Source organism: Hypanus sabinus, chromosome 13, assembly GCF_030144855.1.
Source record: "Hypanus sabinus isolate sHypSab1 chromosome 13, sHypSab1.hap1, whole genome shotgun sequence".
NCBI lineage: Eukaryota > Metazoa > Chordata > Chondrichthyes > Myliobatiformes > Dasyatidae > Hypanus > Hypanus sabinus.
The window spans coordinates 64,333,050-64,345,657 of record NC_082718.1 but is presented as its reverse complement, the minus strand read 5'-3'; the positions used below and the strand labels follow the sequence as shown (position 1 = coordinate 64,345,657).

At 38.9% G+C, this 12,608-nt stretch overlaps 1 protein-coding gene across 1 annotated transcript in view; it reads left to right on the top strand.

Moving 5' to 3' along the window:
• The window catches only part of lta4h (leukotriene A4 hydrolase), an 81,176-nt gene extending 73,009 nt beyond the window's left edge, over nucleotides 1-8,167 (top strand). The window contains exons 15-19 of the mRNA XM_059987816.1: nucleotides 1,773-1,827; nucleotides 3,079-3,174; nucleotides 4,171-4,253; nucleotides 6,527-6,631; nucleotides 7,865-8,167. Coding sequence (XP_059843799.1) covers nucleotides 1,773-1,827; nucleotides 3,079-3,174; nucleotides 4,171-4,253; nucleotides 6,527-6,631; nucleotides 7,865-7,982 — 457 coding nt within the window. The 3' untranslated portion in view covers nucleotides 7,983-8,167. The remainder of the gene's footprint in view (nucleotides 1-1,772; nucleotides 1,828-3,078; nucleotides 3,175-4,170; nucleotides 4,254-6,526; nucleotides 6,632-7,864) is intronic.
• Nucleotides 8,168-12,608: the final 4,441 nt, after the last annotated feature.

Genomic DNA, 12,608 nt, shown 5'->3' with positions numbered 1-12,608 from the left:
ATGCTTGAATATTGTGACCAATAATTTGTATGTCCTGGTGCCTACTCATTTCTTGTTTTGGATTTTAACTTTTCAATCTAGTTCTTTAAGCTTGCAGATTTGTATATACTAGATTAATCTGTTAGAAAAGGTGTAAAACTGTTTCTGATGTGAATTTTTAAATCAAATGTGCAGTTGATTTGGAAGAGATTCTGAAAGGCTTTAGAATTGCATGCCCATTCACATTAGAAGCAAGAGCAAGGTCAAAGTAAAATATATTATCAGAAGTGCACATGTCACCATATTACTACCTTCAGAATCATTTTGTTGGAGACATTTACAAAAACCTAAAATACAAAGTTTACAAAAAATACTATATATGGAGACTGACAAATAGTCTATGTGCAAAAGAAGAAAAGCTACAAATAACAAAAAAAAAGAGATCAGAACCTAAGAACTCTTGCCTGATGGTAGTAGGGAGAAAATACAGTAGCATGGCCTGGATGGTGAGGGTTCTTGCTGATGGATGCTGCTTTCTTATAGTGGCACTCCATGTAAATGTGCTCAGTGGTGGGGAAGACTTTGCCTGTGATGGACTGGGTTGTATTCACCACTTTTTGTAGACTTTTCTGTTCCTGGGCATTGGTGTTCCTATACCAGGCCATGATACTCACCACTGTGCGTCTATCAAAGTATTGAGTGACATACTGAATCTGCACAAACTTCTTTAAAATGGCACTTGTGTGCTGGTCCCAAAACAGATCCTAAGGCCAAGGAATTTAAAGTTACTCATTGATTTTGCTGGTGTTGAGAGAGAGATTATTGTGGCACCATTCAACCAAATTTTGAATCTCCCTTCTATATGCTGATTCGTCACTACCTTTGATCCAGCCAGCAGCAGTTTTGTTGTCAGAAAACCCGAATATGGTATTGGTGCTGTAGTTAGTCACACAATCATAGTATAAAATGAGTAAAGCAGGGGTCTAAGCACAGAGCCTTAAGGTGCCCTTGTGTTAATGGTGATTGTGAAGATATTGCCATTCTGAACTGTCTGGGGTCTGCAAGTGTGGAAATCAGGGTCCAGTTGCACAGGGAGGTATTGGGATCCTGGCCTTTGGGCTCAGTGAAGAGTTTGAGGGGATGATGGCATTGAATCTTGAGCTGTAGTCAATAAAGAACATCTTTACGTCTGCATCTTAACTGTCCAGGTGTTCCAAAGCTGAGTGATGGGCCAATGAAGTAGCTTCTGCTGTTGACCAGAATTTAATTATCTAATTTCATTTAGAAATATTTAAAATATTTCTTTAGGGATGCATGTTGGAAAGATAATTGAACTTCATTAAAGCCCAGAAAATCGGTTATTTCAATATTGAGACTTTGTATAAAAATAATACAGTAAAATATCTCTAGATGCTTCACAGGGGCATTTGCAAATGTATATCAGGGCAGAGATGAGTTTCCAGACTTTGATAAGAACAGTTTAAGAGGGAATTCCAGTGTTTGGATTATAGTTGAAAACAAAGGTAGTGTAAAAATCAGGACTATTGAACGTACTTGGTTCAACATTTGAAATTCAGGATTTTGATCAGAGATATTCTGTTGTATTACCATTGAAAATCAATTACAGTATTGATAGAGGGTCTGTATTTGATATTGGGAACAATGATCTTTCAATTTTCCATTTAATGAAAAGGTCCCAGTGTACATTGTTAGTTTCTTTGTGAAACATTTAATCATCCAACTTGTTAAATATATGTTCAATCAAAGTGAATATAGAGGCATTTGTTTTGCAGTTACGACACTTCTTTGGCTGATGCTTGCATATGTCTTTGTAAACGGTGGATCGCAGTGAGTAAAATTGATCTGTCCTGTAAAAAGATACCACAAATTCTAAAAATATGAAGCTGTCATCCCCCAAATTATAAACTGAAATGTATGGTTAATGATTAAGGAAACACCTAGACTGTCTGAAATGGGGAAAAAAAACTGCAGATACTGGAAAATCTGAAAATAATGTAGAATGCCAGAGACACTTCATTGACATGGAGAAGTACAGCATGGAAAGGAGTCCTTTGGCCAAGTCTGTTTACTTCAATCCAATATATACCCTGCTATTTTCATTCTTCCACCATGCTCATCACCTTCCCTCAGATTCTACACTCTAGGGGCAATTTACAGTGGCCAGTTAACTTGCCAACCCATATGACTGTGGGACATGGGAGGAAACCGGAACCTATGTGGTCATAGGGAGAAGATGAAAACTCCACATGAGCATCTTGTAATTAGGATTGAGCTTGCCTCTCCTGTGTTGAGAGGCATTAGTTCAATGGGCTTTGCTGTGGTGTCTTTGTTCTGATAATGTTGACTCTTTCCATAGTTGCTACTCATTGTTTTCTGCATTTTTTGCTTTAATAACTTAAGCCATCAGTGCTTCAGATCTGTATATTTCCATACCTTCTGGACTTCAAATCTGATTGTGCACCTTGTTAAAACTGCCACAATGGAGTAGTGTTGACTGTGCAGTTTTGATCATCTGATCATATTAGACAATTCCCAGCAATTGTACTTTTATTTGATTGAGAACCTAAAATATAAACTTGAACAAATTAAAAACCTAACTTTGAGTCCAATCCTCACTAAGAAGTTAGCTTTCTTAAAAAAAGATCCTATAGTTTTAAATACGTTGAAGATGGCGACTGATCAAGTCCTTATTTACTTGGGCAGGCAATCCGTAAGAATCCAAAAATAATTTTTTTTCTCAAGCAATGCATTGAAATTATACGTTCAGATGCTGTCAACTCCAAATGATGAAGTGTGATGTAGCTGAACCGGAATTTGGTGCCAATTTGTTGTATCAGAACTTTAAATTGATGTTTATTTTGGTACTTTCAATGATGTTCATAGTGTTTGGATTTATCACTACTTTTGCTATTATACTTGCTAAACAAAATCTATTATCTTTTAGCTTGGTATTTTAAAGATAGTTTTCTGAATCTGTTTTTTTATTTTTTGTAAGATAATCTTTTTTATGGTAGTACCTGTACATTTATAAGTGAATGTGGAGATTATTTTGACAAAAATAAGTTAAATAAATTGCAGGCATCTGATTCTGAGCTGGGGTGCTTTAGTGAAGTGGATCTGAAGCATATGTCATCACACCAAAAAATAGAGTTTCTTTCTCTTTTACTACAGAAGGTAAGAAAATAATCTAAGACTAATGTGCATTCATCCAGGATGATGGAAACATTGCTTCTTGAGTTGACCTATTGCAGTAGAAATAGCAATTTTTTTTTATTATGCAGAAGCAACTATTTGTCCAAACAATTCCATTATTCCCATTTTCCCACTTATTTTTTACAACCTTGTTCTCTTATTCTATTAATAACTCCTCTTCCAATTTCCTAATACAGCCCACAAATACCATGGCAAAAAAATAGTAGCTAATTCACTTAGTAAGCAGCTATCTTTGGGATGTGGAATCCCCCATGGTTGTGCAAACTCCATAAAAAGAGCTGCAGGGGTCAGACAGAAATCTGGATCATTGGAGCTGTAGGACATCTACACAACCTATTGCACCACTGAGTCATGCAAAGGTGCTCATAAATTTCCAGATTCTGTAATCTTGAAAATTATTTTAAAATAGATGTGATTAAAACTAAATCCACACACTACTTACAATATGCAGGTGAGACGTGCTCAGATATTTTACATGGGATCCCTAAAACATTTCACTTTCAGCCTCCTGAGATACTAAGTTTGACCAATTTACTCAAAAGGACAGATCTAAAGGTGGAAAGAAGTGTAATGTTTTAATAGTATTTTCCCCTTTGACTCCTGCAGAGGAATAAGCAGTTAATGTTGAAATTCATGCTTTTCTGAACTTCACTTTTATGAATATATCCTTTGTACAGCAATTTTAAATTCACCACAGCTTTAAGGTTTAGATATTAAATGGAGTAATTAATTGCACCCAAAATGAAGATTAACATCTTGTACCTTCCAGTAAAACTGTAGACTGTTTAATACTATAAAATTAATTGTAGAATGTTACAAAATAAATCAGAAATTATGTAAAAATGCTTTTAAAGTGGCAGTTCATAATTAAGTGGAATGGCATTGAAAGTGTGTGAGAATGTTCAGTTAATGTTAATATAAATTCTTTCCAGTAAATATTTTTCTGTTTGGATTTAGCCTCCATTGCAACTTAACAGTGTGAAAAGAATGCAAGAAGTTTACAAATTTGATGACGTCAAAAATGCAGAGATAAAGTTCAGGTAAAATTCACTGAACATCCTCAGAATTAGATTTAATATCACCAGCATAAGTCATGAAACTTGTTAACTTTATGGCAGCAGTACAATAAAATAGATGATAAATGTCTACCGCGGAAAAAAACTGAGTTACATTAAGTTTATATATGTCTATTAAATAGTTAAATTAAAATAAGTGCAAAATAACAGAAATAATAATTAAAAAAAGTAGTGAGGTCGTGTTCATGGGTTCAATGTCCATTTAGAAATTGGATGGCCAAGGGGAAGAAGCTGTTCCTGAATCACTGAATGTGTGCCTTCAGGCATCGGCATCTCCTTCCCTTCGGTAAAAGTGTGAAGAGGTTATGTCCCAGGTGTTGGGCATCCTGAATGATGGATGCCACCTTCCTTGAAGATGTCTTGGATACTGAGGAGGCCGGTATTCAAGTTAGAGCTGACTAATTTTACAAGCTTCTGCAACTGTTTTTTGTATCTTGCGCAGTAGCCCCCCTCCCCATTCCAGACAGTGCAGCCAGTCAGACTGCTCTCCATGGTACATTAGAAGTTTCTGAGTGTTTTAATTGACAAACCAAATCTCAAATTCCTAATGAAATGTCGCTGCTATCTTGCCTTCTTTATAGCTGCATCAATATGTTGCATTCAGGTTAGGTCCTCAGGGATATTGACACCCAAGAGCTTGAAATTGCTCACTCTCTCCTCTTCTGATCCCACTGAGGATTGGTTTGTGTTCCCTCGTCTTACCCTTCCTGAAGTCCACAATCAGCTCTTTGGTCTTGCTGACGTTGAATACAAGGTTGTTGCTGTGACACCACTCAACTAACTGGTATATCTCAGTCCTGTATGCCCTTTTGTCACCATCTGAAAGTCTGCCAACAGTGGCTGTATCATCAGCACATTTGTAGATGCTGTTTGAGCTCTGCCTTGCCACACAGTCATGGATGTAGAGAGAGTAGAGCAGTGGGCAAAGCGCACATCCCTGTGGAGTGCCAGTATTAATTGTCAGAAAGGTAGAGATGTTATTTCCAATCTCTACAGATTGCGGTCTTCCAGTTAGGAAGCTGAGGATTCTGTTGCAGAAGGAGATACAGAGGCTTAGGTTCTGTAGCTTTTCGATCAGGACTGTAAGTGTAGTATTAAATGCTTAGCTATAGTCAATAATCAGCATCCTGACATATTTGCATTGTCAAGGTGATCCAATCTTGAATGATTTTGGGATGAAAGTGGGAAATCAACTGGTTTCCACTACATTATTCTGTTAGATTCATGTTTGGGGAAAAACAGCTTTTTCCAGTATTTGTGTGCCCAAACAGCTGTCCACCTTGATTTCACAGCACCACATGATTGATCAATTGAATAAAGCACCCATTAATGAGAACTACACCAGGACAGACATTCTTGCTGGAGACAGTTCTTTCAGATGAAAGGGCAAGATGAGAACACTCTTTAAGTGTTTAATTTAAGCAGATTCTGGCAATGAGTTCAGCAAAAAATGTTTTAAATTAACAGGATTTGGGTCCAACTGGTAAGGCTGATAATGAATATCCAACCCTTTTTGCCCTTAAAGATGCCATGAATTGCTACCTGTGACACCAACTGTCTTTGTTCTGCAGGTAATTGTAGTGCTGGGAAGGGATCTCTAGGAATTGAACAGTGGATATGAAGTAATAGTAATATATTCCTAAGTTAATGTACGTCTTGAAGGGGAACTTGCAGGTGATTGTTGAACAAAGGCAGCAGACACTAAATGGTCAAGGTTGAAGATTTGAACCATGTGCTGAAGCTTTGAGTTGCTACACTGCATCTTACAGTTTTAAGTGTCTTGTCACCTGGGTAGTTCTGGTGAAGTTACATGCATTCAAGAAAGAGGTATTATCCAGTTACATTCCTGATTTCTGTTTCATCAAAGATGAAAAGGCTTTAGAAAGTCACTTGCTACTGTATCCTTGTCATCAGACCTATTGCGGCCACAGTATTTGTACAATAACTTAAACTGAGGAAAATGGCCTAGATTAAAAGTGTAAATATTGTTGAATCTGCATTGTTTTGTAATTTATATTACACAAAATAAGGTCTGAATTGAACTAAATGGATTCATCAAGATTAGACCCTTGAATTTACACCACAAGAGCAGACTATCTGATCTGAGCTGAACTGTCTAAATCTTATACTTGCCATCTCCCCATGTACAGCATCATGTCATTTTACTGTTTAAACTGGATGGTATTTTTAGTAATTACTTGAATTTTTTTGTAAACGTTCTTTTTTTCCAATGTAAGGTGGTTGCGATTATGCCTCCGGAGTCAGTGGGAGAAGGCCATTCCTCTTGCTTTGGAAATGGTTACCGTGCAAGGCAGAATGAAGTTCACTCGTCCTCTTTACAGGTGCTTTTAATTTGACAATTAGTTGCTGTGTAAATTTTTAATATATGTTTGATTAGTGGGTATATATATCTTTGATTATATTACTGCATTTAAATTTGTGATACAATAGTAGTGAAGGTTCTTTCTCTGGCTGGGAGAAGTTCCTCAAGGATCACTGATTTTAATGTTTTATTGTGTATGGAGCATAATTTCTGAATATCCAGATGAGTCTGGCAAAATCTGCAGGCCTAGTGAATTGTCAGGATAGTCAAAGACTTTGCAGAGGTATTGTCAGCATGATGTCAATAGTTGGATGGTTGGTCTATGAAATTTAATGCCAAGATATGTCATAATTCTGATAAAATGAGAGAGGCACATCTTGAGGGCACATTTCTAAAAGGGGTATAAAAATGGAAAGGAATATGGACTTGCATGGTTAAAAATGCCATGGCTATTGGAGAAATAAAAAAACGTGCACTCTTGGACGTCATAAACAGAGGTGTAAGAGCAAGGAAGTAATGCATCTTTCTAAAACTAAGTTATCTTGTCTTTGCCACCATGCTTTAGTGGTCTTAAAGGGAACAGTTGAGATTTACTAAAATGATTATGAAAGTAGAGGTCTGGGTTACATAGAAGCATGAAAGTGGGGGGATGATGCTCCTTGAAATCCAAAAAGGGAAAGGAGCCAGAATAGTCCACGTGAACTGCTTGGGGACTAGCTGTTCATGTATTGTTGGGTGCAGGTTGAAAGAGGGGAGATATAAGAACGAGGCTTGAGGATTTAAATGTTTAAAAAACATAATTATGCAGCAAATGAAAATAATTAAATTGACAAAGTTGGTCATTTAGCAATATTTTTGTGTGGGACTGAAAATTATTTAGTTTTATTTTCTACAATTTAATGATGTGTTATATCTAAGTAAACACTGGGTATGAAATACAAGTGTCTTCCTTTTATTTAACTAATAAATCTGAATATGTGGTGTGCACCTCTTATTTTTCATGTTGAATTGACAGCAATGGCCACAATGTTTTTAATCACAAAACAATTATTAGTGGCCAGGAAACCTTCAATTGTAAAACCTAGATTGAATTTTGTCAGGTGGTGGACCTCTCCTTCAATATAATGAGTGTTGTATTTGTTAGTGTTTGTATAAAAACTAGGATGAAACTAAATGCTAAGAGTAAAGTGCCCTACTTTTTCTGTTTACATGTTTAAGTAATATTATCTTTGTTATTAAATGAATATTACAGGGATTTGTACAATTTTGAGAAGGCCCGTCAGCAAGCAATTGATACCTTTCTGAAAAACAAACCCAGCATGCATCCGATCACCGCTAATCTTGTGGCCAAGGATCTCCACCTTGTCTGATAATTGACTGTTGGTGCATTTGTACCTTTTTGGATTAAAATGCTTATAAATCATCTCAGTTACTTTGATGCTAATCCAAAAATTATGATCGGATTATTAATTCCAATCAGTTTTCAGCTGGTTTAAAGTGGAATGAATTGTTTTGTCTTGAATTGTTTGGAATAAATAAATTTGAAATAAAATTATTTTCATTTCTGTTTGTCTTTTAATTATAGCTTATCTGTATGGAATTGGTTACCTTTTGCTTCCATCTTTGCAGCTATAGTGGCCATTTTGGTTCACCTGATATTAGTACTGGGAATCCCATTGGACATTGGGGATGAGCATTAAATACCAGCTTAACCATGTCACCCATGGTATATTAATTCAGAAGAATAGGTTTGAATTTAAACATGCTAATAATGGAAGGAAGTTAACAGATTGTGTTAAATATTTACCACATTATGTATTTGTTGTGTGTTCAAGAGGTTTTGTTCAAGACCTACAAGGTAATAGTAAAGACAAATTGGATAGAATTCCAGGTAAAGTTCAAGAGCAATTGCCTGTGGTCCAAAACCACTGTCTTCAACTTAAAGATCACCTAGAAAGGTACAAGGGTGTAGTTAACTAACTGTCTATAGCATGATTTTTTTCACCACAGGGAATGCCTCCTGGAATAAGATGCACAATTCCTCAATATTGGCCACTTAGCATCTGCAGCAAATCAGGGAGGTGTTTGAGGTTAGTGGTTTGGTTAGAGAAGCAGGGTCTCGTATCAGTGCTTCCACTTCACACCTATTGTTCCAAACCTCCCATGGGCTACATGTGTCCACCAGCCCAGTGTGCCTCTAGAGAGTCATGGGTAGAGTTCCTCTCCTTCCAAAACTTGGTTAATATCAACTGTTTTTGTACAGGTTAGGAACCAGAGTATACCACCTGCCCCCTTAAACCTGCCTTTCCATTCAATAAATCCTTGGTGGATCAGATTTGTAACCTCAATTCCATGTTCCTTTCCACCTGCAGTACTTTTTAAGTTCCTTAAGTGTATGATCTGGTTTTTTTTGGGGGGAGAAGAATTCTCATTCTTGGTGACTACATATTTGTAAACAATGGCATCCCACCTCCCAGTTGCTGTTCTATACTTCTCACGTTCAGCCTGTCAAATCACCTCTCTCTTTAAACAAGTATGAGCTTAATTGGTTCAATCTTTCCTTATCAGACAACATTCTCATTCCAGCTACAGTTCCTCTGAACTACTAATTGTTACTTCCTTCAAATAGTTCAAATCTGTATATGGTCTCACCAATGCCTCAGGTAAACCATAATCTTAACTATTCAATTCCTGACAATATTCTGGCAGGCAGACTTTCTAGTGCTATTGGTTGTCTGTCATATCTGATAATGGCATTCAGAAACATGCAGGAGAGATTGCAATGTGGTAGGAGTATTTGTCACAGTTGGGATCTTCCTTGAGTGCAGTGGATGACTGTGACTTCTGTCTTGTCATGCAGTTTGCACTCAGCAAAGTTGTTTTCCTGGTCATTAGATCTCACTGTTGATCCTATCTGCCTTGTCTGCTAAGAACTGACTTCACCTGCTAGGACAGCCATGTCCCTACCTCACGGGTATGAGACCCAGCTGTCAAAGTTGTATACCGGGGTGTGGCCACTCTTGCAGCTACTTGGAAGCGTAGGTGAGAGCTGCCTATCTCAATTGATTGGCTGCCTATCTTAGTGACCAAAGGTGAGTGAGCTGCCCCAGAATGAATCGAGACTGGCCCCTTCAGCAGAGGATGCCAAGCTTCAGGGAGGAAAATAAAGAGACCAGAAAGTGATGCAGAGTCAGTGACAGCAATTTGAATAAGACTGACCAACACGAGAATGGCCAGGAGCAAAGAAAACCTACTGTAAGTGCACTTTGATCCTTCTATGCAAGAAGCCTGACAGCTAAAATGGATGAACTTTGGACTTCATAGCTATGTGGCCTTGGGATATTATAGCCATTATGGAAGCATATCTAAGGGGGAGATAAGATAGCAGGTTAATATTCTGAATCCAGGTGCTTGAGGTGGCATGGCAGAGGTGAGGGAGGAGGGGGAATTTGCATTTTTAGTTAAGGGTAATGTCACAGCGATGGATGAAATTATTGAATTGACTTTATTATTTGCCTCCTTCAAATACATGAGTAAAAATCTTTACATCATCTAAATGTGCAAAGTGCCATTTATAGTAACTTATTTATTATAACAGGATAGTCAATATAACAAAGAAACACTGTTGTATCAGCATGAGTTAAGCAGTCTGATGGTCTGGTGGAAGAAGCTGTCCCAGAGCCTGTTGGTTCTTGCTTTTATGCTGTGGTACTGTTTCCTGGATGGTAACAGCTGGAACAGTTTGTGGTTGGGGTTACTTGGGTCCCAATGATCCTTTGAGCCCTTTTTACACACTTGACTGTAAATGTCCTGAATAGTGGGAAGTTCACATCTACAGATGTGCTGGGTTGTCCGCACCACTCTGCAGAGTCCTGTGATTGAGGGAAGTACAGTTCTCATACCAGACAGTGATGCAGCTGGTCAGGATGCTCTCAATTGTGCCCCTGTAGAAAGTTCTTAGGATTTGGGGGCCCATACCAAACTGCCTCAACCATCTGAGGTGCAGGAGGCGCAGTTGTGCTTTTTTCACCACACAGCTGGTATGTACAGACCATGAGAGATCCCTGGTGATATTTATGCAGAAGAACTTAAAACTGTTTACCCTCTCAACCCAAGATCCATTGATGTTAATAAGAGTTAGCTTGTCTCCATTCCTTCTGTAATCCACAACCAGCTCCTTTGTTTTCATGACATTGAGGGAGAGCTTGTTTTCTTGACACCACTGTGTCATGGTATACTGTACAGAGAGTAAAGGAGGGGGCTTAGTACACAGCCCTGAGGGACACCTGTGTTGAGGGGCAAAGATGAGGGAGCCCACTCTTACCACCTGCCAGCAATCTGATAAATCTAGGATCCAGCTGCACAAGGCAGAAGTCTCTGAGCTTTGTGTCGAGCTTAGAGGGAATTATGGTGTTGAATGCTGAACTGTAGTCCAAGAACAGCATTCTCACATAAGGATCCTTCTCCAGATGTGTAGAGCTGTGTCTGTTGCATCATCTGTTGATCGGTTGTGTTGGTAGGCGAATTGTAGGGGGCCCAGTTGGGTGGTAGCATGCTGCAGATGTAGTCCTTGACCAACTTCTCAAAGCATTTGCTTATTATTGAGGTGAGTGCAACAGGATGCCAGTCGTTCAGACATATTACCTTGGTCTTTTTAGGTACAGGAACAATGGTGGATGTTTTGAAGCAGGAGAGCACTCTACAGAGAGAGAGATTAAAAATGTCTGTAAATACACCTGCCAGTTGTACCACACACACTCCGAGTACCTGCCCTGGGATGCCGTCTGGTGCAGCAGCCTTGTGACTGTCCACTCATTGGAATCACCAGTGTACTTCGGTCTCAGAGACGACCAAGCTGTAGGTCTCCTCAGGGGCTCAGTGTTGCAATGATGACTTAGCTCAACTGGGAGCGAGGCAGCGATGTTGGAAACTCCACTGCGAGCTTTGAAGTCTGCAATGGAGTGCAGACCTTGCCATAAGCTTCATGTGTTGTTGCTGGTGAGTTGTGTCTGGATCTTGTCCCTGTATTGTTGATTCGCTGCCTTGATGACTTTGTGCAGATCATAGCAGCATCTCTTGAGCTCCTACTGATTACCGGCAACTTAATCTCTGTGTCGCACAATAAGTGCTGCTTACATAGAACTGTTGATGCAGGATTTCTGGTTTGGATAGACCCTGACCAAATTCTGGGGGGCAACATCCTTGATGCACTTCTAGATGAAACTCATCGATCCTTCCGTGAACTTGGAGACATCCTCATCATGAACAACATTTAGTGGACATCATCAAAGCAGTCCTGCAGCATGGAGGCCAATTGGTTGGACCAACAGTGGACGGTTTTAACTATGGCCACCTCTTGTTTCAGCTTCTGCTTGTACTTCAGCAGCAACAAGATTCAGATTCAGTTTATTGTCATTTATAAACCACAAATACAATGCAGTTAAAAAATGAGAACGTTCTCCGGAATGGTATCACGAGAAAGCACAAAACTGACCACACAAGAAAAACCACATGATGTTTGGTAATCCCCAATCCAGAGTCCGGAGAGGCTGCTGCATATCAATATCGTGCTACTGTCTTAGCACGTTCCCCAGAAAGGAACTACAAACCCATCAGACAAACCTAAAGGTATAAGACCTACACAAAACCACCGAGTTACATATGGTTAACATATAGTTTCAACAGTGCAGACAATACCATAATTGATAAAAGACTAACTGACAAAGACCACATAATTATAACACATAGTTTCAACCAGGCAAAACAATACCGTCATCTGATAAAGAGCAGTCCATGCACGGTTTAAAAGAAAGTCTCTGTCAGCCCATCATCTCATGCAGACGGTAGAAGGAAGAAAAACTCTTCCTGCCATGAACCTCCAGCGCCACAGCTTGCCAATACAGCACTCTGGGAGCCCCAACCACAGCCAACTCCAAGTCTGTCCAAAAACTTCGAGCCTCTGACCAGCCCTCTGGCACCAAGCACCATCTCTGATG